Here is a 24,984-nt window from a genome sequence, read left to right on the forward strand (position 1 = left end):
GATGAGAAGGAGTGAGCCAGCCCTGCTGAGATCTGGGTAATGATGTTCCAAGCAGAGGGCAAGGCAGGTGCAAAGGCCCTGAGGTAGGAAGGAGCTTGGTGGCTTTCAAAGACTAGAATGGCCAGTGTGGCTGGAGCAGAGAGGAGGAGGAGGAACACGGCATGAAGGGAGGCTGCAGAGGTGGGCAGGGTCTGGTCAGGTAGGCCATATGGACCAAAGAGGGCATCTGAGTTTTACTGAAGACTGAGTGCGGGACAGCCCCTGCAACAGAGGATTATCCTCTCCAAGGGTCAGTCATGCCAGCTTGAGAAGCCTTGGCCTCCTATGCCAACCTCACTTGCGGTGTATGAGGCCTCCCTCTGTCAGGGGCTACTGATACCACCCAAAGGAGGATAGATTCATGTGTTCAAAGGTAGAATCACCCACATTCGCTGATTTGTAATGTTTTTCTCTATTTTGCACTTTTTTTTTTTTTCTGATTACGAACGATTGGGTCCATAAAAAGGACACGCCGTATATTGCAATGTCACTGTAGACGTGTATTCATGTCGAAGGGTTGCTCCACGCGGTGGTTCTTCCACACGTTCTAGACTCTTCTGTGTCTCCAGTCATCTTCCTTGTTCCTTTCCCTTTCCTGTAGCAATCCCAGGACCCGCCTGCTCAGAAGGGCCCCACACTCACCACCAAGGTCCGGCGGACCATGAGCAGCCGTGTGCACGAGGCCGTGAAGGCCATCGCGCTCTGCCACAACGTGACTCCCGTGTACGAGTCCAACGGTGTGACTGACCAGGCCGAGGCCGAGAAGCAGTACGAAGACTCCTGCCGTGTGTACCAGGCGTCCAGCCCAGATGAGGTAAAGCCCAGGTGGAGACGGTCGGATGCACAGAATGAGTATGTGCCTGTTTTCCACGTGCTGGGGCCTGGGGTACCCCGAGGGAGCCACCTGTCCGCAGACACGAGCCGGGGGGGACTGGGCTGCTAGGGGAACACATTTTCGGACGCGTGCAGGACTTGCTTCCCTCTAGAACAAATACTCTTGGACTCCAGATATAGCCCAAATAAGCAAAGAGAAAGAGGTTTGGTTCGTGACTCAGGTGGCCGGTGTCTGGGCACAGGGCCTCACTTAAGCGGTGCCTTCCCTTTGCTAAAAAACTCCGGCATTCTGAAGCTAGAGCCCGTGTGTTGTGCACTTAACTCATTTAACACACGCAGTTCGGTGTTTCTCTCTCGTGTATTCACAGAGTTCTGCAACTGTTAGGACAATCAATTGAGAACATTTTCACCACCTACAAGGAAGCGCCCCATTCCGTGTCCTCCTGGACTCTTGCCCTCCCCCAAGCCCCGGCAGCCCCCAGCCCTGCTGTCTCTCTAGACCTGCCTATTCTGGACACTTCGTACTAATGGAAATGTACAGTATGTGACCTTTGTGTCTGGCTGCTTTCACTTAGCATTGGTTTTCCAGATTCTTCCACGCAGTGGCATGTATCAATCCCTCGGGCCTTTTCATGGGTGACCGATGGCCCGTGGCATGGGTAATACTACATTTTGTTTATCCGCTCATCAGTTGGCAAACATTTGGAGTGTTCCTTTTTTTCTTTCCTTCTTTTGCCGTTATGGATAATGCTGTCGGGATCATTCGTGCCCAAGTCTTTGGGTGGACGTACATCTTCGTGGAGTAGAATTGCTGGGTCCCACGTGAGCGCCGTGTTCGAGCTTCCCGAAACTACCATGCCGCTCCCTAAAGCGGCTGCATCATTGTACAGCCCCAGCCATGATGCATGGAAGGGTCCAGTTTTCCTTCTCCTTTGCCAACGGGGTCCTTGCCAGTCCTTTGGATTCCGGCCATCCTAGGGAGTGTGAAGTGGGACCTCCCTTGTGGTTCTCATCTGTGTTTTCCTTGATGGCTCTCGTGCTGAGCGTCTTTCCATGCGCTCACTGGCTACTTGTGTATCTTCTTCTCTCCAGTATCCTCTGCCCCCTTTTAAATATGTGTCTTTTGGTTGCTGAGTTGAAAGAGTTTTTTTAATACATTCCAGATCAAAAGTCTCTTATGGGATGCATGCTTTGCAAGTATTTTCTCCTACTAGGAAGGCCGTCTTTTTTAATTTCACGATGACATCCTTTGAAACCCTAAAGTGTTTAGTTCTGATCAAGTCCAATGAGCCACATACTTTCAGGTTGTTTCTATGTAACACATTCTCTGGCTAGAACCAGGACTCATTTGATTCCATGTTCAAGAACCAAGGGTCTCTTAGCATGATGGCTCTTTACGGTTTTTTGTAACAGGCCCCCGATTGCTCTCCCTCCCGGGGGCTTGGGGTATCATGTGATGGGAGTGCCCTCTTCCTGAAAATAGGATCTTCTTCATCTTCCTGACTTGTGTGATTCAGACACAGGGATAGTTCACCAAGTGGGAACTTCCTGGTCTTTTTTCCTTCTCCTCCTTCCCTTCCAGAAAACTTGTATTCTGATTATGAAAGCCGTTACTTTTCAGTGTAGAACGTTTTGACGTTTCAGACAACCATAAAGAAGAATCTGGATCGGTTGCTGTCTCATTCTTGAAAGATGACAGTGGGCCCCTTTCCTTGAGCCTTGAGCCTGTGAGATCCCGTTTGAAGTGCTTTCTGTGTAGGATCTCATCTTAATGTCTCTAGCAACTAAGGGGCCCCATTATGACCCCATTTTCAGAAGAGAAAAGTCAAAGAGAGATTAAATATTTAGCCTAAAGTCGCCTGGATTTTTTTTTTTAACTTTTTGTCTTGGAAATAATTTCAGACTTAAAAGTTGTAAAATGAGTACCAAGAATTCCCCATCACCAAATCATCCCTCCCATTCCTCAAATGTTACCTATTTTCTGCCCGTGCTTTATCATTCCCTGATTTTAGAAGAGTCCGCTGTGGACATGATCTTCTTTTACTTGTAAGTATTTTACTTTTTTCCCAAAAAACAAGGACATTTATCAGAAACAGGAAATTAACATTGATACAGTACTGCTCTCTGTCCTCTGGATGTCATCAGTTGTCCCACTGACAACTTACTTCACACACACACACACACACACACACACACACACAAGAATATTTCTCCCCCCAGATCAGAGTCCAACCCGGGAACGAATGCTATCTTCAGTTGCCACACCTCTTTTCTCTCTCTCTCTCTTTTTTTTAAGATTTTATTTATTAGGGAGCACGAGTTGGGGGGAGGGGCAGAAGGAGAAGCAGTCTCCTTCTGAGCAGAGAGCCTGACTTGGGGCTCGATTCCAGGACCCTGAGATCATGAGCTGGGCCGAAGGCAAATGCCTAACCTACTGAGCCACCCAGGCGCCCCTCATACCTCTTGTCTCTTTTAAGGGGGAATGGTTTCTCAGGTTTCCTTGACTTTCACGGCCCCCACACTTTCAAAGATAAGGGCTGTTGTAGAACGTCCCTCAGTTTTGGTTTGATGACCTTTTGTCGTCAAAATTTGGTGAGGACTCAGTTTATTGCAAATTTGGCTCTGTCCTCAGTGCGTGTGATAGGGAGACCTGCTGTTGGGGTGTCCTGCTCTTCAAGACACTAACTTATGGTCACGTGGATCAGGTGGTGTCCCCAGGTTTCTTCATGGTAAAGTTGCCGTTCTCTCTTGCTAATTACTCTTAGGATAAAGCCCCTGACTTGACAGGGCCAAGGTTTGAACCCAGATTCCCTGTGTGGTCACAACCCAAAGTCTTAGTCATTTTACTTAAATTATTTTTCAGAAACCACTAATAACTTTTTTCCTTCTAAGATTTTTATTTATTTATTTATTTATTTATTTATTTAGAGCAAACGTGGGGAGGGGCAGAGGGAGAGAGAGAATCCCAAGCAGACTCCCCACTGAACACAGAGCCCGGTGTGGGCTGGATCTCATGACCATGAGACCGTGACCTGAACCAAAATCAAGAGTTGGACACTTCACTGACTGAGCCACCCAAGTGCCCACCACTAAGAACGTTTTGACATGCGATCCTCCAGTATCTTTTTGTATATTTTTTTCCTAGAAAAACGGGAATTTTTAACCAAGTTTTGTATTCTCCATTTTATACTGGATACTTCCATCATGCCTGTTTGCCACATTTTTTGAATATCCTTAAAAGACAGCTTTTTATAATTACTGTTTACGTCTGCACGCTAATGTCTTTAACCGTTCTCCTCTTGTGGGAACTTGGGTTATCTCTCCTGTTTAGCATAACATTTATACACATTTTCTGTGAGTATCCTTACACCTGATATTTCTAGAAATGGTGTGACTGGGCTTATTAATTCAGCAGGCGTTCTGGAGTGCCTGTGATGAATGGGGCCCTGGGGTGGGGAGTCAGCGTTTAACCAGACGGCAGCTCCTGTCCCCAGGGATGCGGCAGGGGCGAGACCGTTGAGCACGTGAGTCCCGGGATCCCAGCTCCACACCTGGCCGGCCACTCCTCGCTGTACCTCCGTGCCTCTGTGACAAGAGGTTGTCTTGAGCCCCTTAACGGACAGTCAGTCCTGTGGGTCACAGTGAAGGAGTGTTTCTAAGGCTCCTGGTATAAGTGGTCGGATAATTCCCAGAATTATTTTTAAACTATTTTATTTTTCCACAGATGTTACAGGCGCATCCAGTCATTTTTTGTTGTTCTTATGAAGAAGGGTGGGGGTTTTTCCAGGAAAGAGGGCTGGAAAGGTCTGCACTAATTGGAGAATATTAAGGAGCCAGAGCTGGATGGTGGTTCGGGGGGTACTGCAATGATAACCTTTTTCGAAGTTCAGAAAGGGAAGGACTTTTGGACGTGGCTTTCCCTGACCAGTAGCTTCTTTATCCTTCTCGGGGGCCCTGGAACGTGGCTCTGGGAAGGCAAGTCCTTGCAGTCCACTTGGTGTTTGAGGAATAGCTCAGCTCTGAGCCCAGTCCATCTGTGACCACCGACGTTTGAACTGGCATTTTTAGGGGTGAAAAATGTTGAAACCCTTAGCCAAATTCTGAGATGGGCATTGTGTGCAGAGTGAGAGAAGGCGGGGGGAGGGTGGATGTGGATAATCTGATCCGTTTAATCGGACTTGTGCTGTCGTAACCAAAAACTTCAGATGGGTCATCATTTCTCCACCAAATTTAGTCTGTTGGCGCTCACTTTTTTTTTTTTTTAAGATTTTATTTATTTATTTGACAGACAGAGATCACAAGTAGATAGAGAGGCAGGCAGAGAGAGAGGGGGAAGCAGGCTCCCTGCTGAGCAGAGAGCCCGATGCGGGGCTCGATCCCTGGACCCTGGGATCATGACCTGAGCCGAAGGCAGAGGCTTAACCCACTGAGCCACCCAGGTGCCCCGATGCTCACTTTTCCATTTGGAAATAGGAGACAATATCCCTGAATGGGAGATGTGTGAAAGGACCAGATTCTTGGTAGTTACGCACTGGGAACCAGAAGCTGATGGGTGTTTGAAGGGACTTGAATTTGAACGTGTTTCAGACGTTGGCAATCTGATCAGCACTGCTACCTGTGAGCTCCTAACACCGGCTATTGATTGACACGCGTATGGGGTTCTCTAATGCCTGTCCCCCACTCCTGGTTCCCACTGAACTTTGATATATTTGTGTTAGCGCTGGGCAGAGTTTTTCCACGAGGGTAAATCTTTCACGGAATGCTTTGTGCTTCTCAGCCCCTGTTCATTAATTGCACTCAGATTCAGACTTGTCATGTTTTTCTAAGATTTGAATAGTGTTCGGAAAAAAAAGAAAAAAGGTATTTTCTTTCGGTCTTTGATGTCGTCACACAGGTCAGTGTTATCTTACTAGTGTCCCCCCCAGCCAACAAACTGATTTATTATTGCATAGTTATTTCATGTTTATGGCAGAATATGTGAAAATATAGATAAGGAAAAGAAAGAAGCAGCAAACCGTAATCTGGCTAACTAGGTGTGACCACTGTTAATACTTTACCGACCTGCCTTCTAAATTATTTCCAAAGGTGTATACTGCAGGATACAGTCTGTGTATATGAAAACACTACGTGACAGAAAGGAGGTACATCGAGTTCCAGCAAAATCGTTCAGAAAGCTGTTCTGTTTCTGGGGCGCCCGGGTGGCTCCGTGGGTTAAAGCCTCTGCCTTCGGCTCGGGTCGTGATCCCAGGGTCCTGGGATCGAGCCCCGCGTCGGGCTCTCTGCTCCGCGGGGAGCCTGCTTTCTCCTCTCTCTCTGCCTGCCTCTCTGCCTACTTGTGATCTCTCTCTGTCAAATACATAAATAAAATCTTAAAAAAAAAAAAAAAGAAAGCTGTTCTGTTTCTAAATCCCTGTGGGTTTCCACCTAGACTTGGCTGGGTCTAGAATCCTACCTTTGATATTCTGTATCAATAAAACCTTGCCGGTCTTGGCAAGGTCAGTGTCTGGAAAACGCGTAGAAACTGGCATTCCTTTTACTTTGGAGCTGCCGGGGTAATTTTTGCCAGTCAGGAGAGGATTCATTTCCTGTAACAGAAAGCAGGATTTCCTAAACTTGTTTCCTGTGCACATTCTGCTTGGGAAAAAGCCTTGAAGTGGCTTTATTCAGCCATTGATTACAGCCTGAGGGGCACTGGGCCTTGCTTGCCACCGTAGGGTGACGCCCGGGGGAAAAGAAATCAGTGTAATCTGGCCCGAGAGAGGTGCCCGGAAGTGCTCGGCCCGACGGCAAACCGTCTCTTCCTGGATGTTCGGCAGCATTGTTAGTGGGGCACCGGCGGGCGGGTGGGCGGGCGAGGGAGGAGGGCTCGCCGAGGGGGTTGTGACGCACGTTTAATGTATTTGTTTCTGAGTGTCAATGGTCAAGGAGGTGCTCGTCTAAGAGCAGGTTGAATCAACCCTAGGACTCATTTTTTTGTCTTTTCCAGGAATTCTTTCATATTGAAAACTTTTTTAAGCATCTAAAATCCCCAGTACTGATGTGCTCATTACAGGAAAAGTAAAATTATAGATACGAGAAAAAAGTGGATGAGCATTAATTTTATCCCCTACCTGGAGATTACAGTTTACATTCTGCTGTAGATTTGCCCCAGGTGTCTGTTCCTATATGTAGAAACATAATTGCATGTTTCCGTAGTACAGCATCCTGCCGTAGCACAGGGAAGGAAGGAGCGTGGAGTGAGTTCAGTAACACCCTGTAGCCAGTCTCTGATGTTGTCCTATTCCTGTAGGATTTCTGTGTGCATGAGTGAGTGTGTGTGTGTGTGTGTGTGTGTGTGTATGTGTTCGTCTGTATGTAGGCATGCTTGTATTTGTGTATGCATGTGTGTGCCCTATGAGCACCTGCCGTGTGTGGACTTGTGATGTGTATGTGATGAAAAGTTTCTGGATGCCTTGGCCATGCCTTGAATGGATCACTAATTTCAGAGCGATTAATGACAAGTTCTAGGTCATGTCTAGGATGTTCTGCAAGGCTGCCCCGTGCTGGCAGCATAGGGTGAAACGCGTGTCTCCTCCTTACCCGGAGCCCTTCACTCTTGCCCGCTCTGCAAGGGACCTCCTCCCTCCCTCTGAGACACGCATTGTGATGGGTGTCTGAGTATCCTTGCAGAAATAATTCTTTGCATGGATTAGAATTTTTCTCGCCCCTTCATTATTAACATATTTTAAAATTGTAGAAGTGCAGTTGTAAATTAGAGACTCAGTTGTGCACCTTTGCTTTCAGCGTGTCAGTGCCTGGAGTGTCACCGAATGGTGACGTGTGCAGAGGCCTGAGTTTTACTAAAATATTGGGGCACTGTGTGTTCCCATAGTATCTCAGTGGCATTTCAGGACCCTCCTGTCCACTTTCATGGCAGGTGAGGGCATCACACTGGCTTCTCATCTCCCCCAGTGCAGTTGTCAGCTGTGTTTAACTGCCACATGCTGACTTTCTATTTTATTGCTTAATTTTTTTTAATTTAAAAAATGTTTATTTTAGGGGTGCCTGGATGGCTCAGTGGGTTAAGCCTCTGCCTTCAGCTCAGGTCATGATCTCAGGGTCCTGGGATCGAGCCCCGCATCCGGCTCTCTGCTCGGTGGGGAGCCTGCTTCCCCCTCTCTCTCTGCCTGCCTCTCTGCCTACTTGTGATCTCTCTGTCAAATAAATAAAATATAAAATCTTCAAAAAATGATTATTTTATGTTCTTTTCATTTTAGTCCAGTTAACACACAGTGTAATATTCATTTCAGGCATACAACATGATGATTCCATCCATCACCCAGTGTTCCTGACAAGGGCCCTCCTTTATCCCCATCACCTGTTTCCCCCATCCCCGTCCCCCTCTGGTGACCATCAGTGTGTTCTCTACAGTTAAGAGTCTGTTTCTTGGCTTGTCTCTCTCCTTTTTCCCCTTGCCCTTTTGTTTGTTTGTTTTTTAAATTCCACACATGAGTGAAATCGTATGGTATTTGTCTTTCTCTGACTAACTTACTTCACTTAGCGTTAAACCCTCTAGTTCCGTCCATGTCACTGCGCGTGGCAAGATTGCGTTCTTCCTTATGGCTGAGTGATACCCCATTGTGTACGTATATCTGTTTATCGCCTCTTTATCCATTCATTTATCGACGGATGCTTGGGCTGCTTCCATTATTCGGCTATAGTAAATAAATAGGGCTGCATGTATCCCTTCGTTGTTTTATTTTTTGGGTAAATACCCAGTAGTGTGGTTACGGGTTCATAGGGTAGTTCTGTTTTTAACTTTTTATTTTATTTATTTAAAACATTTTTTACTTAAATTCCATATAATTAGCATATAGTATATTATTAGTTTCAGAGGGAGAATTCAGTGATTTATCAATTGCATATAACACCCAGTGCTCATTCCATCACGTGCCTCCTTCGTGCCCATCCCCCAGTCACCCCATCCCTCTGCCCACCCTCAGTTTGTCTCTTTGAGTTAAGAGTCTCTCATGGTTTGTCTCCCTGTTGTCATCTTATTTTATTTTTCCTTCCTTTCCCCTGTGTTCATGTTTTGTTTCTTGAATTCCGCACATGAATGAAATCATATGACATTTGTCTTCCTCTCATTTATTTCGTTTAACATAATACTCTCTCGTTTTTATTTTTGTTTATTTTTTAAAGATTTTATTTATTTATTTGACAGGACAGAGGGAGTGAGAGAGCAAGTGAGCACAAGCAGGGGGGCAGCAGAGGGGGAGGGAGAAGCAGGCTCCCTGCCGAGCAAGGAGCTGGACTCGGGCCTCGGTCTCAGGACCCCGGGATCATGACCTGAGCTGAAGGCAGACGCTCAACTGACCGAGCCACCCAGGCGCCCCATTTTTTTTTTTTTTTTAAAGCAATCTCTGTGCCCAGCGTAGGACTCGGGACTCCGAGAGCCAAGATCGAGAGTCGCCTGCTTTACCGACTGAGCCAGCCCGGCACTCCCATTTTTAACTTTTTGAGGAACTGTCGCACTGCTTTCCGCGGTGGCTGCACCAGTCTGAATTTCCACCAACAGTGCCAGACGGTTCCTTAGTGGAGTGATTTTAGGCAAATCGTCAGCGAGCGGACGGCTGTAAGAAGTGGCCACTTGCTGAACACCTGCTCTCCGTGCCAGGCACTGTGCCCTGGGCAGCCCTTGCAACCCATACCACGATCATGTCTGTTTTGCCGATGAGGTATAGGTTGGCTCCGGGGTGTCCCCAAGGCCACGCGGCTGGCAGGATTAAAATGAGGCAGCCCACGTCCTGGGGCTGGCTGTGTGACTCCGCGGTACTGCTTCTCTACCCATGGGATGAGGGCTTGAATGTGCTTTGTCACTCGCGAGGGACTACTGAGTGCTCTGCACCTGTGTTGGGAGCTCAGGGCTAATGCCGGGTGACCTTCCCAGTGTCTGGTTTTTCTTGCCTTTTCTGAGCTGGCGTTGAGGGTCTTCTTGGCCTCCCAGGCTCAGTGAAGTATGTTTTTTGGTCCCTTCCCTTTCTCATTTTGGGCAGCTTCCATGCTTGGTGCCAAGAAACCCTTCTAGCAGACCCCGAAGCCTTCCCACTGAGTGTCTTGTCTTCACCACTCATTTCTCCAGGATCCTATCCTTGGAAAGGAAAACCGACAAGGGTGTGTTTCTCCCCTGGTATCCAGTAACCTTGAGACAGCCCCTTTCAGATGTACGAGAGAGAAGCGAAGAGCTGTGTGCCCCCGTCTTTCCCCAATGACTTAGTGGCAGGAGGGCGTTCCCGTGTCCAGGCCACTGTGCTGGGAGATAGAAAAGTATAGTGAAGATACAGCTCACCTAGAAGCAGATTTTATTTTTAGTTTTCCCCGCTAATTATAAGAGTATCATAAGCTCATTATAGAAAAAGGAAGCAGGGGCGCCTGGTTGGCCCCATCTGTTAAGCATCCGACTCTTGGTTTAAGCTCAGGTCCTGATCTCAAGGTTCTGAGATCAAGCCCCGAGTTGGGCTCTGCACGCGGTGTGGAGTCTGCTTCAGGTTCTCTCCCTCTCCCTCTGCCCTTCCCCATCACGCTTGCATGCTCTCTCTCAAATAAATAAATCTTAAAAAAAAAAAAATAGAAAAAGTGAACTATTAGAGAAAAAAAAGTTGGTATTTTCCCTTCCCGTCTCTCTTCTGTACATAGAATTTAAATGTTTGGCGTCGTTCCACGTTCCATCTTGACTTGTCCTCTTGGTGATATATCGTCTCCTCCCCGCCCTGAAGCGTCTATGGTAGGATGTTTAGTGGCTACACTCTTTTCTGCTGCTCACATACACCCCAGATGACTTACTCTGTCTCCCACTTCTGGCTGTCCTGAGTTTTAAGGTTCCGACAGGTAACCCGATGGATTCAGTCTCTCTGCACGTCCCCGAGTGTGTATGTAAAAGGTCCCAGCTGTCTCGTTCTGTGGTTTCCCAACCCTGTTGCAGAGAGTAACGCTGAGAACCACTGGGGAAAGGCAAGCCTGTGGCTTTGCAATGGGGCATGGGGGGTGGTGGGCCCGGTCCCGCAGGCTCAGCCCTTGCAGGGCAGCCCGTGAGGTTTTCCCATGTGGGGCCACGTTCATCCATCAGGGGTGTGCGCTCCCCCTAAATGCCTCCATGTACCTGTGCTGCAGTTAGAGGGGAGGGTGGGAGGGAGAAGGATTTGGGAGGTGAGTGGGGCTCTGCCCTTGCACTGTGGGCCAGGTCCGCCGCCCGCCCAAGGGTGAGCTCAGAGAACAGAGTCCTGAACTTAAGGAGAAAACCCTCCTCCATCAATGTTATTTATTAACCCCGGGGGGTAAGACTCTTGAACGGAGTTTTGGCTGCTCAGAAGAGAGGGGGTGCTGTGAGCATTTGAGGGACAGGGGAGGGAACTCTCTAACGAGCCGCCTTTGGTGTTAGCTCCTCTGTGGGTGGGAGATGCGAAAGTTCTGTCCTCTTTCTTATTTGGGTTGGCCAAAATGGGCTTAAGGGAATAGAAGCTTCTAAAGGGCTAAGTTTTTTTTTTTTTTTTTTTTAAGATTTTATTTATTTATTTGACAGGCAGAGATCACAAGTAGGCAGAGAGGGCAGGCAGAGAGAGAGGGGGAAGCAGGCTCCCCGCTGAGCAGAGAGCCCGACGCGGGGCTCGATCCCAGAACCCTGGGATCATGACCTGAGCCGAAGGCAGAGGCTTAACCCACTGAGCCACCCAGGCGCCCCAAGGGCTAAGTTTTTAATGGGGATGATGCCATTCTTTGCAGATACGAATTTTCATCTGATTCAGTGATTCATTTGATCCAAGTACTGGGTCATAGAAACGTGGGTCAGGGAGTGACCTTTTACCCCACAATCTTGCTGGCAGGTTGTTAAGCAAGACCCGTGGTGTTTTGTTTGCTCCAGGCTGTGTTTTTTTTTTTTAATTTGTCTGGTTTTTGGTTTTTTTTAATATCTGTTTAAATAATATCTGTTTAAATAATCTGTTTAATATCTGTTGTTTTTTTTTAATATCTTTTTTTTTAATATTTAAAAATCACTTAATGTTACCTGAGAATCGGCTTTTCTTGAGGAAGATCAGATCTGGAAATGGTGGGCCTAGTTCCTACTAGGCAGTGGTTAGCGGGGCTGGGTGGTTGCTGCCTCAGTTTACCCCTGCCCCCGTGGAGCCCGCCCTCCTCCTGCCTGCTGCCTGTCCAGCCCCCAGCGGTGCCTTGTTGACTCAGTTTCCTCGTTAAGTAAAGACTATCTTAGGTCTCTGGACGTATGCATAGTCTTGAAAGGCTGGGTTAGGGCGGACTGGCCCGTCTTTGTGAGCCCGAGTGTTGATCTTCTTGAATGCCCCCAAAGATACCAGACTCACGCGTGCTCTTAGGATTACTGCGTATCCTGTCCCTGACAAGAATTCAAGGTTCGTTAGCCTGACCTGGCATCTTTCCCAAGCACATATTCCCAGGTACAAAGGGAAAATTATTAAAACTTGTCACAGGTGGTTTATTGCTGACCCACAAGGATGAAAAAGCCCTTTCATGGATCGTTCTGGCATGAATTCTTCAGATGGGCATTTTAGGGAGGGGGCTAGCAGCCTGTCCTCTTGACTTCCTGACCCAGACCGGAACACACAAGCGACTCAGGACCCCAGCTCCTCTACCTCCGTCCCTTCTCGGTTTTCATTTGATTGAGTTAATTTATTTGTTCATTCATTCATTCGACCTTAACGGGGTTTCTTTTTCCGCTGCTGCTCTGACCTCTGGATATTCTGATCCGAAGCCCCAGAGACCCCACTTCTGGCTGTCAAGGACAGGGAGACTCAAAACCCCTGAAATCCTTTCTGCTTGGGTGATAGGGGATGATTCTTTTGAATGGGAGCTCAGACCCACCAGGATAAGAAGTAGCCTCATTTTATACATCTTGTTTTGGAAAGAAATGCACTTGTCTCTCCTGACCCCTGAAATGTTTGTCCCCACTGCGATCAAGAAGGGTCGGGGAGCCCCCCAGTTCCCAACCGGTTTCTTCTCAGTGGGACCTCAGGGATTTCAAGCTTCAAATTCACTTTGACTTAGGTTAACGTGGGCCAGAGAGTGGAAAGTGAGAATCAGAGACCCCCTCCACTCCACCCCCACCATGGGGCTCGTGTCCTGGGGGTGTCAGTCCCCAGGGAGACCCAGGGGAGTTTTGATGAGGCAGTTGGACCCAGGGTGGGGGCCAGCAAGCATGGTGGCTGGTTCCTTCACTCCATCGAGAGGTTTGCTGCCGAACAAAGTGCAGTTAGAAGGTGTTTGCCTACAGGTGTAATTCACCTGTCAGCGTTTGTCACTGCTTGTCATTTCAGATTTATAGACCCAGTTCTTCCTCCAGTAGGGTCCGTTAGGTCCCCGGCATGGGGGCTGGGCTAGCCAAGGCCAGAACTGCCTTACCGTCTAAGAAGCCCCGTCCAGGTCTGGAGTTCCACATTCTTTCTCGATTGTGGAGCAGGCTCTGGGGGAGTTACCGTATTTCCTTGATGCCCAGCAACACCAACTTTTCACATCTTTTCAGAACAATGAAACAGGTTTTTAAGGGGTGAAGTCCCAGCAGCTTGAAAACAAGACTGGAAAAACCCCTTTCGCTAACAATCGTGGTCGGAGGCCTCCCGCAAAGAGTTTTTCTTTGTTACAAAATTGGTCTGTAAAGGTGTAAACTTTTTCAGCTTGTGTGTCCTTACGTGTTTGTGTTATCTTGTGTTGGGATATGTGTTTCCTTAGTTAAAGTTAAAAATAAAAGGAGTGCATGGACCTGATTAAAATACTGCAGTGGTAACAGAGGGACAGAAGTCTTGCTCACACGTGTGGCCCCGGATACACATTTTCCGTACAGATGGGATTATTTTGTGTATACCCATGTCCCTTCATTTTAGACTTTGAGGGAGGATTGTTAGCAGATAAGACAGACCCTACTGAAAGTCAGAGTCATTGACTGAAACAAGTTAATGAAGGGGTTTCCAAAGGCTGATGTAGGCTCATAGCGAAAAAGACCGAAAACAGTCATTACTTGATTAGCCTGTTCCGTGGAGGTGGAGGTCAGTGTGATAGCACCTTCCATTCATGGGAATCCTGGATGCCCTCTTACGACATCATTCAAACAGGGTGGAGTTTCCCATTCTAGAGCATAAACCTCTTGCTAGCGTGAACCCCGTCCCTGTCCATGGCAGAAACCTCGTTAGGTATCTGAGCACAGGCCACTAAAGATGGGTGCGCAGAATGTGTCGAGCTGGAATAGACGGAAAAGAAGCCCCCCGGAGCCCCACCCTCGGCAGAGAGGAGGGAGTGGGGGTGGGTGGCAGAGCGGGGCCAGATCCCGGGTTGGATCTCCCCACTGCTTGAGGCAGTAGCAGCCCAGGAGAGCCTCGGGGTCCTGGAAACAGAAAGAACCGTGGAGCAGCAGGTGTCCACTTGTGCAGAGTCTCTTGGGAGGAGGAAGGGGGGGCTCAGCACCCCGATGGAGTGGAAGTGTGGGCATCTGTGGGTTCCCTAGGACAGTGACTCTTACGGTGTCTGGCCCCCACAGGGACCCTGTGGAATATTGCTCACGGTTACAGAGGACCGTATTGGGCACCTGTGTCCCCACTTCCGGGCTTAAAGATAACACAGCATCTGAGAACTGACACCTCCCATGCGCCCCTTTCTCTGTCACTCCCTAGGTCTGCTCTCTCCTAAAACCTGCCTCTGTCTCCTTCCCTAAAGATTAAATCTTCCAGGAAGAAAGGGGAAAGGGTTTTCTTTTCTTTTTTAGACCCCTCCCCCCCATGCTCTTGGACTTGGCTCAGAATAACATGGCAGCTTGTTTGGCATTAAAATTGCTAGACTCTTGGATGCATTTCCTATCACTGCTGTCGCCAGCTGCTGCGACTCTGATGTTTTGAAACAGTCAGTGGATTCCAGTGGTGTAGGTGAGAGGTTGGGGCCGGGGCTCATGGACCTGTGATCAGGGTGTCGGCAGGGCATCCCGTGTTGCTCCCGGATGCCCCAGGGTGACTCTGTGGCCTTGCCTTTCCCAGCTCCTAGATGCTGTCCGCACTGCTTGGTTTATGTTCCTTCCCCCGTCCTCAAAACCAGCCCCCCTCTCATCGCCCTGAGCCTCCCTCTGCCCGCAGTTTTCTCCCTGGCCACAGCCAGGAGCATACTGCTGCTTGAGGACCCCTGTGATGATGACAATCCAGAATGGTCTCCCAGGGTCAGGTCCCTCGTCTTTGTCCTCCCTGCCAAGCCTGTTTTGTCCTGGAAGGTACAGACTCCCACGGCAGGGAATTGGCATGTGGGCCTCCTTGGGGGCCGTTATTCGGCCTGCCGCACATCCTGTGACTTTCTACCAGTGGCAGGACGGGGGACATCGGGGTTGGACTCCTGACTGCGGCCAGGCACCCCCTGAGGGTATGCTGATGGGCGAGCCCCTGTGCTCTGCGCCCCAGCATGGGGGGAGCTGGGAGCTGGGATGCATTTCCCTGGGGCTTTTTACTTGGGTCACTTAGACCCAGGAGGCGATCCGGTGACAGCAGCAGCCGGTGACCGCCGCTGCCTGAGAGCAGCCTGCCACGCTTGCCTCTGCGTCTGTTGCTACGCCCGTCAGGTGGAGTCGGTCCTTCTCAGCTCAGCGGGCTGGTGAGGGGCCGGCTGACCCCCCGGGTGTGGACCCTGCCCCTCGGGTGCACCGTGGGCTTGTCACACCTACTTGTGTCTCCTTCCCGGGCAGTGGCAGGAAGGGCCAGCAGGGTCGCATGCGCTGCCGTCCTGTCCCTCCCCAGCTCCCCTCTCTGTCCCCACCGTTGCGTTCCTTTTCCACTCGTATTTCCTTCTCTTCCTGGACACTCAGCTGGATTCACTGTGGACGGGGTTTTATTTTCTTCACCAGCTTTTAAAACATGTGCATTAATTGCATCTAAAAGGAAATCTCAGGGACAGGTCCAGATCTCTGGTTTTTTGTTTTTTTTTTTAAGATTTTTATTATTTATTCACTTGATAGAGATCATGAGTAGGCAGAGAGGCAGGCAGAGAGAGAGAGGAGGAAGCAGGCTCCCCGCAGAGCAGAGAGCCCGATGCGGGGCTTGATCCCAGGACCCCGAGATCACGACCTGAGCCGAAGGCAGAGGCTTAACCCACTGAGCCACCCAGGTGCCTCCAGATCTCTGTTTTTTTTGAGAAGCTGGAAGCTCTGGCTCTTCCTGGGCTGCGTTCCCTTGGGGCAGTATCCTTCAGTGTGACGGGGGTCACCGCCCCTGTGGATGTGATGCGGGGCCTGTTGCCTCCACCCCCCGCCCCCGCAGACCTCTTCACTCCCTTGCACAACCAGTCTGGCCCCCGTCTTGGGAGTTCGCAAGCCCCCTCCCTGCCTTTGACCAAAGTGAAGCAGGCCTCACTGAGGTCACTAGAAGCTTCCAGGTGGCAACAGAAGCCTGTGCTGTGTGCTGTGTGTGGTAGGCGGGCTTGGGCGCCAGGTAAACCCAGGACCTACCTGGCCTGGCCACGCCGCCGCCCACCAGCATCACCTTGTGCAGCTGAATTAGTGACCTTCCTCACCTGCGTAGACCAGTGATCTCCCCCTCGGCAGTACCGCCTTCTGGGCCGGGGGGCCAGGGGGCTGTGTTGTGGGGTGTTTAGCAGCACCTTGCGGGGCAGGGACCAGGACATGCGAGGGGCACACACCCCCTTCTCCAGTTGTGATGAACAGAACTGTCCCCACACGTTGCTCTGGGTCCCCCAGGGGGCAGAGCTGGCTGGTGGAGACCCGCTGTAGACACCTGCCTGGTTGGGTGTTGGAGAATCTTACAGCAGAGTGTGAATGAGGGGCTCCCCCTCCCCACCCTTGCACTGCTCCCTCCTTTCCTGCTATTGCTGTGGGCTCAGTGTGAATCCTCCAGAAGGGGGCACTCTCGACCCTGTGTGCTCTCCTGGGAGCGTGTAGCCCTTTCTGGGGCCTGGGAGAGAAGGTGAGCCGTACCGTGCGGAGGGCGTGTGGAGGGCGGCTGGGTGGGTGGCAGCGCCTGCCAGCCCAGAGGTGCCGATGCTGTGCCCCCCCCCCCGCCCACCCCTGCTGCCGGCAGACCCAGCCTTCCCCAGGGTCACGGTGACAGCTGGCGCTTTGCCAGTCGCGGCACCCCTCCCACCTTGGTGTTCGTTTGCTTGACCTCTGAACCGGGACCCTTGGCGGTGTATCTGACCTTCAACCTTGTATCACATTTAGGTGGCCCTGGTACAGTGGACCGAAAGTGTGGGCTTAACCCTGGTGGGCCGGGACCAGTCGTCCATGCAGCTGAGGACCCCTGGCGACCAGATCCTGAACTTCACCATCTTACAGATCTTCCCTTTCACCTACGAAAGCAAGCGGATGGGCGTCATCGTGAGGGTGAGTTACCCGCTACGGGACTCGAGGTGATTCCAAAACTCAGGTCTCCTGTTGTGGGTCCCTGTAGCTCAGCGTTCTTTCTTAACCTTTTCTTACCGTCTTTCCGGCCATGATGTCTGTTGTCCAAACTAACGAGAGAGTAGGATTGCCTGAACGGAAAGAATGTTCTAGGTCCGTTGTAGTGGACAAGACCTCAGATAGCGGATCAGCTTCTGGTTAGCCTGGTTCTAGAGGGAAAGGTCTCACGTACGCGGACTGGGCATTCTTGATACAATGCATTCCTCACTGTGTGCGCTTTTGTTTAAACACCTATCTGCTGAGGTGAAAGTCTCATAAGTGAACCATTTTAAAGTGTGTAGTTCAGTGGCATTTAGTAGATTCAGTATTGTACACCCACCACTTGTTTCTTTTCTTTTCTTTTTTTTTTTAGAGCATTCATGTGCCCTGGGGGGGTGGAGTGGGGGGAGAGAGAGAATTTTAAACAGGCTCTTCACCCAGCATGGAGCCCAGTGCGGGGCTCGATCTCACGACCCCCCGATCATGACCTAAGCTGAAATCAAGAGTCAGACCCTTAACTAACTGAGCCACCCAGGCGCCCTGGAGCTACCCTTTCTGTCAAGTTTCCAAACATTTTTAATCACCCCAAAAGGAACCCTCATGCCCTTTAATATAGTGACTCCCCATTCGTCCTTCCTTCTAGTCCCTGAAATCACCCGTCTGCTGTTTGTCTCAAGAAGTTGACTGATTCTGGATACTTCCTGTAACTGGAATCCTATGATACGTGACCTTTGGTGTCTGACTTCTTTCATTCAGCCTGATGTTGTGCTGGATCCATCTATGTTGAAGCACGAGCCAGAGCTCCGTTCCTTTGTGTGGCTGAGTAATCGCTTGTCCGTTCGTTGTTGATAGACATTGGGTCGTTCCACCTTTTGGCTGTTGTGGGCTGTGCTGCTGTGAGCACTCGCGTGCAAGGATTCAGATACCTGTTCTCAGTCCTTTTGGGTAGAGACCTTGGTCCATTACCCACTTGCTGAATAATTTCATCTTTTAACTTTATAAGAAACCGCCAAATGGCTTTCTGTAACACGGTGCCATTTTACATTCCCACCAGCTAACATGGGAAGGTTCCAATTTCCCCACATCCTCATCAACACTTTTTATTTTCCTTTTTTTTTTTTTTTTTTTTTTAATTATAGCCGTTGTCGTGGTTGGGAAGTGATATTTCATTGTGGTTATGATTTGTATTGACTTAATGACTGGTGATGTTGTGTATCCTTTTGTGTGCTTATTGGCCAGTTTTATATCTTCCATGGAGAAATGTGTATCTGAGGCCTTTGCACACCTTTTAGTTGGGTTGTCTTTCTGTTCAGTTGTAAGAGTTCCTTACATAGTCTGGATATCATCTGGGAGATGATGTGTAACTGTTTTCTTTTACTCTGTAGGTTGTCTTTTCATTTTCTTGATAAAATTCCTTTGATTCACAGAAGTCACTAATTTTGACAAAGCCCATTTTATCTGTTTTTTCTTTGTTGGCCTCACTTAGGTGTCATATCCAAGAATTTATTGTTAAATCCAAGGTCATGAAAAATTACACCTATATTTTCTTTTTAAAAAAAAAGGTTTTGGGGCGCCTGGGTAGCTCAGTGGGTTAAAGCCTCTGCCTTCGGCTCAGGTCATGATCTCAGGGTCCTGGGATTGAGCCCCGCATTGGGCTCTCTGCTTGGCAGGGAGCCTGCTCCCCCTTTCTCTCTGCCTGCCTCTCTGCCTACTTGTGATCCCTCTCTCTGTCAAATAAAAATTTAAAAAAAAAAAGGTTTTATTTATTCATTTGACACAGAAATTACATCTAGGCAGAGAGGCAGGCAGAGAGGGGGCGAAGTAGGCTCCCCGCTGAGCAGAGAGCCCAATACAGGGCTCGATCCCAGGACCCTGAGATCATGACCTAAGCCAGAGGCAGAGGCTTAACCCACTGAGCCACCCAGGTGCCCCATACCCCTCTATTTTCTTTTAGGAGTTTTGTGGTTTTAGCTCTTTAAGTCATTGATGTGTTTTGGGTATTTTGGTGAATTTTGTATATGCTGTGAGGTGGGGGTTCACCTTCATTCTTTTGCAGGTGTGTATGCAGCTGTCCCAACACCATTTGTTGGAGAGACTCTTGTTTCTCTGTTGAGTAGTCTTGGCCCCCTTGTTGTAATTCAGTATTTTATTTATTTATTTATTTATTTATTTATTTATTAAAAAGATTTTATTTATTTATTTGACAGACGGAGATCACAACTAGGCAGAGAGGCAGGCAGAGAGAGAGAGAGGAGGGAAGCAGGCTCCCCGCTGAGCAGAGAACCCGATGCGGGGATAGATCCCAGGACCCTGGGATCATGACCTGAGCCCAAGGCAGAGGCTTTAACCCACTGAGCCACCCAGGCGCCCCAATGTAATTCAGTATTTTAAATGGTTTTCATTTGTACAATCACAAAAGTCATTGGAAAAAAAATTTAGTGATCATTGAGCATCATCATTTTGTTGTATTTATTTCGAATTTTGCTTTTTTAAAATATTTTAAGACTTTTATTGAAATACAGCAGTCCCAGAGAACAGTGCAGACATCCTAAGTGTGCAGCTCAAATGTTTTACACAGTTAGGACGCCCACACGACCAGCATCCAGAGCAAGGATCAGAATCCCAACCTTCGCTACCCCAGCAACCCCCCTGTGCTCCTTCCTGGTCCCCTACATCCATCCCTCTCCCCACGGGGAAAGAACCACTCTCCCAATTTCTACCACTGATTAATCTCTTTCTGAGATTTTCTCCTTACATAAAAGAAATCATGCCGTACATTTTCATGTTTGAGTTCATTTGCTCAAATTTATATTTTAAGATTCATCCCTGTTTTTATAGGTATTATAATTTAAAAATTTTTTTAAAGAAATAAAACATTGTGTGTTCAGTGGAAGGCCCATCCGCCCTTCCTGGATGTGCTTCCCTTCCATTCCTACGGAGGTTTGTGATTTTTAAGGAATTTTAAAATGCTGTCATCAGACATGGTTGGGTATAAATAATACATGTTACGGTTTTGCATATTTTTATTCTTCGTGTAAGTGGCATTGCATCATCATCTCTCTTCATGTTCTTAACATGTATTTATTTTTTTTAAGATTTTATTTATTTATTTGGCAGACAGAGATCATAAGCAAGCAGAGAGGCAGGCAGAGAGAGAGGAGGAAGCAGGCTCCCCACTGGGCAGAGAGCCTGATGCAGGGTTTGATCCCAGGACCCTGGGATCATGACCTGAGCTGAAGGCAGAGGCTTTAACCCACTGAGCCACCCAAGCACTCCGGTTCTTAACATTTAAAAGAGCTTTATGTTCATACACTTTACCCTCCATGATTAATTGTAGCCATGTTGGAGTGTTACACTGTATACCTACGCCTCTCTTCCTTCGGCTTGCTGGGGTTTCCTGGTGATATGCATCTAGATAGTTGCCACTTGTTTTGCCATTGGAAACAGCACAGCCATGCGTGTCCTTGTCTGTCCTGATCTCCATTACACGTGGTGCTGATGTTTCTCTGGACATGTGTCCAGAGGTCGCGTTGCTGGGTTGGCAATATATACATCTTTACATCTACCAGAGATCATCAACCTTTTTCCCCAAAGTGCTTGTACTAATATTGGTCCCACCGTTCCTCCTCCACATCCTCTCCACTGTTTGATGGCATCAGACTTTTAAAATGTTTTCACCGTCTTGTTTTACCATTTGTTCTTTTACTCAGAGAACCTCACTCTCCATTCTGGAAGGCCTGGGAACCCTGTGTTCCAGACGCCACCGTGTTCAGTAACTCTTAAACCTGGCTGGTCATCAGAATTACCCAGGGACCTTTAAAAATGCAGATGACTCTGTCCCATCTGGACCTGTTTTGGTATTGGGATGGTTCCTTGGCATTTGTAAAGGTTTTTCACATCATTTGGCTTGATTGGAGAAAACTCTGCCCAGATCATGGGCAACTTTGGGATATGACTCATCTTTTTTATTTTGTTTTTAAAAGAAACAAGGCATTGAATTTAAATAAAATTTTAAAAATAAAAGGAATAAAAAAAAAATGAGGCTCCCCTCTGCCCTGATCTGCTGAAGCGTTTTATGCTTTAAAAAATCAAAGAGCTGTAGATTCCATTATAATAAACCTCTAATAGTAGTACGAGTAGTTGGTGATCAGGGTACTTAGTAGTAGTAGCAGAGGTACTAGGAGTCGCTGTAGGAACAGCAATAATGTAGTACTATGTAACATTTAATGATGCTTATTGCGTGCCAGATGCTGTTCTAGGTGATTTGCATAATCTCGTTAATTCTTCCCATAAGCCAACAAGGTAGCACCATTCTGATTGGCATTTGACAGAGGAGAATATTGAGGCGTAGGGAAGCCAAGCCGTCTCCACGGGTTCGCCTCGCTGGAGAATGTGGAGCTGGGATTGGCCCCCGGTCACGTGGCTGCCAAGTCCATGCTCTTTAACCACGAGGACCTGGGAGTTCTGGTGCGGTGCGTGGGGCGTCGAAAAGCTCCTGGAGCCCCCCAAGTGACGTTGGGGTGTAGTGTGCCACGTGTTGCTGCATAACCGATCACCCCACACTGAGCGGCTCCAAACAACAGAAGATGGTATCTCACCGGGTTTCTGGGCCGAGAATCTGGGTGCAGCTTCGCTGGGTCCCGTGGCCTGTGGGGTCTCGCAGCGTTCAGCTGGGGCGGGATCCGCTTCCGGATAAAATCCGTGTTGTTGGCAGGACTTGGCCCCTTGCGCTTGCTGGACTGAGGGCGTCAGGTCTGCACTGTTTTGGCGGGAGGCCGCCCTCGTTCACGGCTCCGCGGGCTTCTCTGGAGGGCGGCTCCCGGGTCAGCGGGCTTCGTGGGAGAGGACCAGGGAGCGTGCGAGAGGCGGAAGGCGCAGTCTTTGTCACGTGACCTCGGGACTGGCCTCCGTCAGTTCAGTCCCTCGTGGCTAACTAGAAGCAGGTCACCAGGTCTGTGCCCCCTCCCCCAGCTCAGTGGGAACAGGTCTCCCGGGGCATGGATACCACGGGGTGGGGGTCCCTGGGGGCCCTTGAAGAAGCCGCCTCCCCTCCGTGTAGAAGAAACAGCTTCATGAGCTGCATTGTGATGACCCAGTGACACCGGGTGAATGTGCTTGGAAATTGACACATTTCAAGGGGTTTTTATGTCCCTGATGCCGGTAGGTACTTTGAGACTCAACAGGACACATCTCCTTGGCAACTTTTGGGTGGGAAGGGAGCTCTTTGTCCCACGCGGCTGTTGCTTCCCCCACGGGCCTATACCTGGCCCGACCCGTGGCTTCTAAACCGTATCTTGAACATACATCTGATGTCAAGAACATCCGTGGCCTGGAAGCAGCAGCATAAATCAGGTGGGTGGGTGTTTCCTGGTGAATCAGAGTCATTATCTCCCACGGATTTACTTTTGTTCCAGCTTTTATGTTTTCAAGTTCTAGGACCATGGGCTCTGCTGAAGTCATTTAAGGGCTGACTCATCCCCAGATACCCAATATCAGCCATTCTAGGATAAGTGAGCAATATCCCCCACCCTTCCTTTCGCTCTGAAGGGCTCTCCTTCCCAGATACGCATCCTAGTTTATGAGCTGTGGCTGTGGCCCTGTGTGTTCTCACAGCCGGAACAGTAGGGGATGCTTGTTGGATGGACAAATCCTTATTTTCCAAACCACACCCCACCCTCCCAAGGTTACAAAAAACAAACCAGCCCATCCTTTAGTTAAGGCATTCAGAACAAATACATATGTAAAGAAAGAGCTCAAGCTCTAATCATCTTTATTTTCAGGTATCAGTGAAAGGTGATTTTTATGATTTTAATGTGTGCGTGGTGCTTGGTAGAACAAAAATATGATTCATTAAATATTCCTTTTCTTGGAAACTTAACGTTTCTCATTTCTTACTACTAAAAGTCAGTCCGTGAGCATCTGTCTTTGCTAGGCTGTCTTTAATGCAATGCATATTATTGCTAAGTTTTCTTGTTTGCTGACCTGTCTCCCTCTCTGTCTGTGGTTCTGACAGTGGAAACCAGCCTCCAGGGCGTGTGGGCAGGTTCTGTACTCTGTAGAGATCTCTCCAACTCCTCCAATGAAGGGGTTCTCGTCCTGGGGCCATTTTGCCTCTAGGGGACATGCAGAAAAACGGTTGGGAGATTCTTTGGGTTGTCACGACTCAGGGTGGTGCCACTGATGTCACCTCATGGGTGGAGGCCAGGACAGCCTCCTGACAAAGAAGGGTCCCCTCCGTGTGGTCGTTGTGTGGGGCCCGCAGCTCCCGTCTGATGCACCCAGATAGCCTCCTGTCATCTAAAGATACCAGCCCAGTTACCTGCTGGGAGGAAGCATCAGCTCAGCCGTACATCTCGGTTTCATGCCTATGGACCGTTAGGAACATGCTCTCGGTGGGTTCATCGCCCTGCCCCCCTCCCCCGCCCAAATATGTGTGAGCTCATGGCCTGTACTTGGCAGGTACTTCCTGCACTCACAAAGCAAAGTCTTGTCTTGGCGTGAATCTCCGTCTTCTGAGGGCTTCTTTGGGGCCGGTGTGCTCGTCTCTCTGAAGGAAGGCTGCGTTGCCTGCTTTGTTTTTGTTGTGTACAGATGTTCCACTGCGCCCCCCCCCCCGCCCTCCGCGCCATCCCACGTGCAGTGATGGAGGCCGATCATTGCTGTAGATCATACCCCTGTCATTGTTTGCATAAAAGAGGCCTTTGAACAGGGGCCAGAACCAGACCACAGTGGAAAAAGATGAGGCCCCAAAACAATACCGTGCGACCGGCAGCTCCCCGTGAATTTACAGCGTAGTCTTGCCATCGTATGAGAGCGAAGTAACCTTGTGATGAACCGGGTGGGAGGAAATGAGTATAACGGGAGGAGACGGTGGATACGTGTTTATATTGGACGAGCTGGCCGAGCTCTCCCGAGCACCCTCGGCAGGAGAGGAAGCTGGGGGCGGGAGCTGTTTCCTATCCCTGTGCTGTTAAGCACCATTTGGGTGAAGGGAGAAGGGCCCTGGGACGCTTTCACGCCGTTCTCCTTGGCCCGAGTCACAGGCACGTGGAGGTGCGATCCGTGGAACGTGCACCACGCAGAGTTTCCGCTTTGGAGAGGCAGGTGCTTTCCTGAGTAAGCATGTAGTTCTCGAAGACTCTCGGTGATCACAGGGCTTTAGAGAGCTGTCTTAAAGGAGGAAACTTACACTGAGAATTTGGCTTTGGGTATTTATTTCGTGTGTAGTAAAGAGTTCACAGGCACGAATTCTGGGCTTCCCGGGGTGACGGGATTTAGGCAGGAGGTGGGAAGGGCCATGCTCCGCTCCCTTGCCCGTCTCCCCTGCCTTCAGGCTCCCTGCGATGGGGGCTGCCAAGGAAGGAATGTCAACGAATAAGAACCTAAGAACCGGGGATTTTACCGCTGTTCTCCAAAGCCAGGATTTCTCAGCCTCGGTGTGCTTGACGCTAGGACCTGATGATTCCTGGCTGGGGCTGCCCCGTGAGATGCTTCTCAGCATCCCTGACCTCTACCCACTGGATGCCGGTAGCATCCGCAACCCCGAGTTGTGACAACCAAAAAGATCACCAGATATTGGTAAATGCAAAATCTCCTCCACTGAGAACCACTGGGCTAATAAGCCTTGGTCTCCACACATGGCGCACTCGAGGGGTGTGTCATGTTACCGTCCCCCGAGCAGGACT

The 24,984-nt window shown here is 49.3% G+C and overlaps 1 protein-coding gene across 4 annotated transcripts in view; it reads left to right on the forward strand.

The window, feature by feature from the left end:
• Nucleotides 1–24,984, forward strand: part of ATP9A (ATPase phospholipid transporting 9A (putative)) — a 131,472-nt gene that overhangs the window by 82,084 nt on the left and 24,404 nt on the right. For all 4 annotated transcript variants that reach the window (XR_013967436.1, XM_080813901.1, XM_080813903.1 and 1 more), the window contains exons 14-15: nucleotides 641–853; nucleotides 17,081–17,242. Coding sequence is in view for 3 of the 4 variants with exons in the window: in XM_080813901.1 (XP_080670027.1) it covers nucleotides 641–853; nucleotides 17,081–17,242 (375 nt within the window). In the remaining variant the exon portion in view is untranslated. The remainder of the gene's footprint in view (nucleotides 1–640; nucleotides 854–17,080; nucleotides 17,243–24,984) is intronic.

The sequence above is a fragment of the Martes martes genome (genome assembly GCF_963455335.1).
Source record: "Martes martes genome assembly, chromosome: 9".
NCBI lineage: Eukaryota > Metazoa > Chordata > Mammalia > Carnivora > Mustelidae > Martes > Martes martes.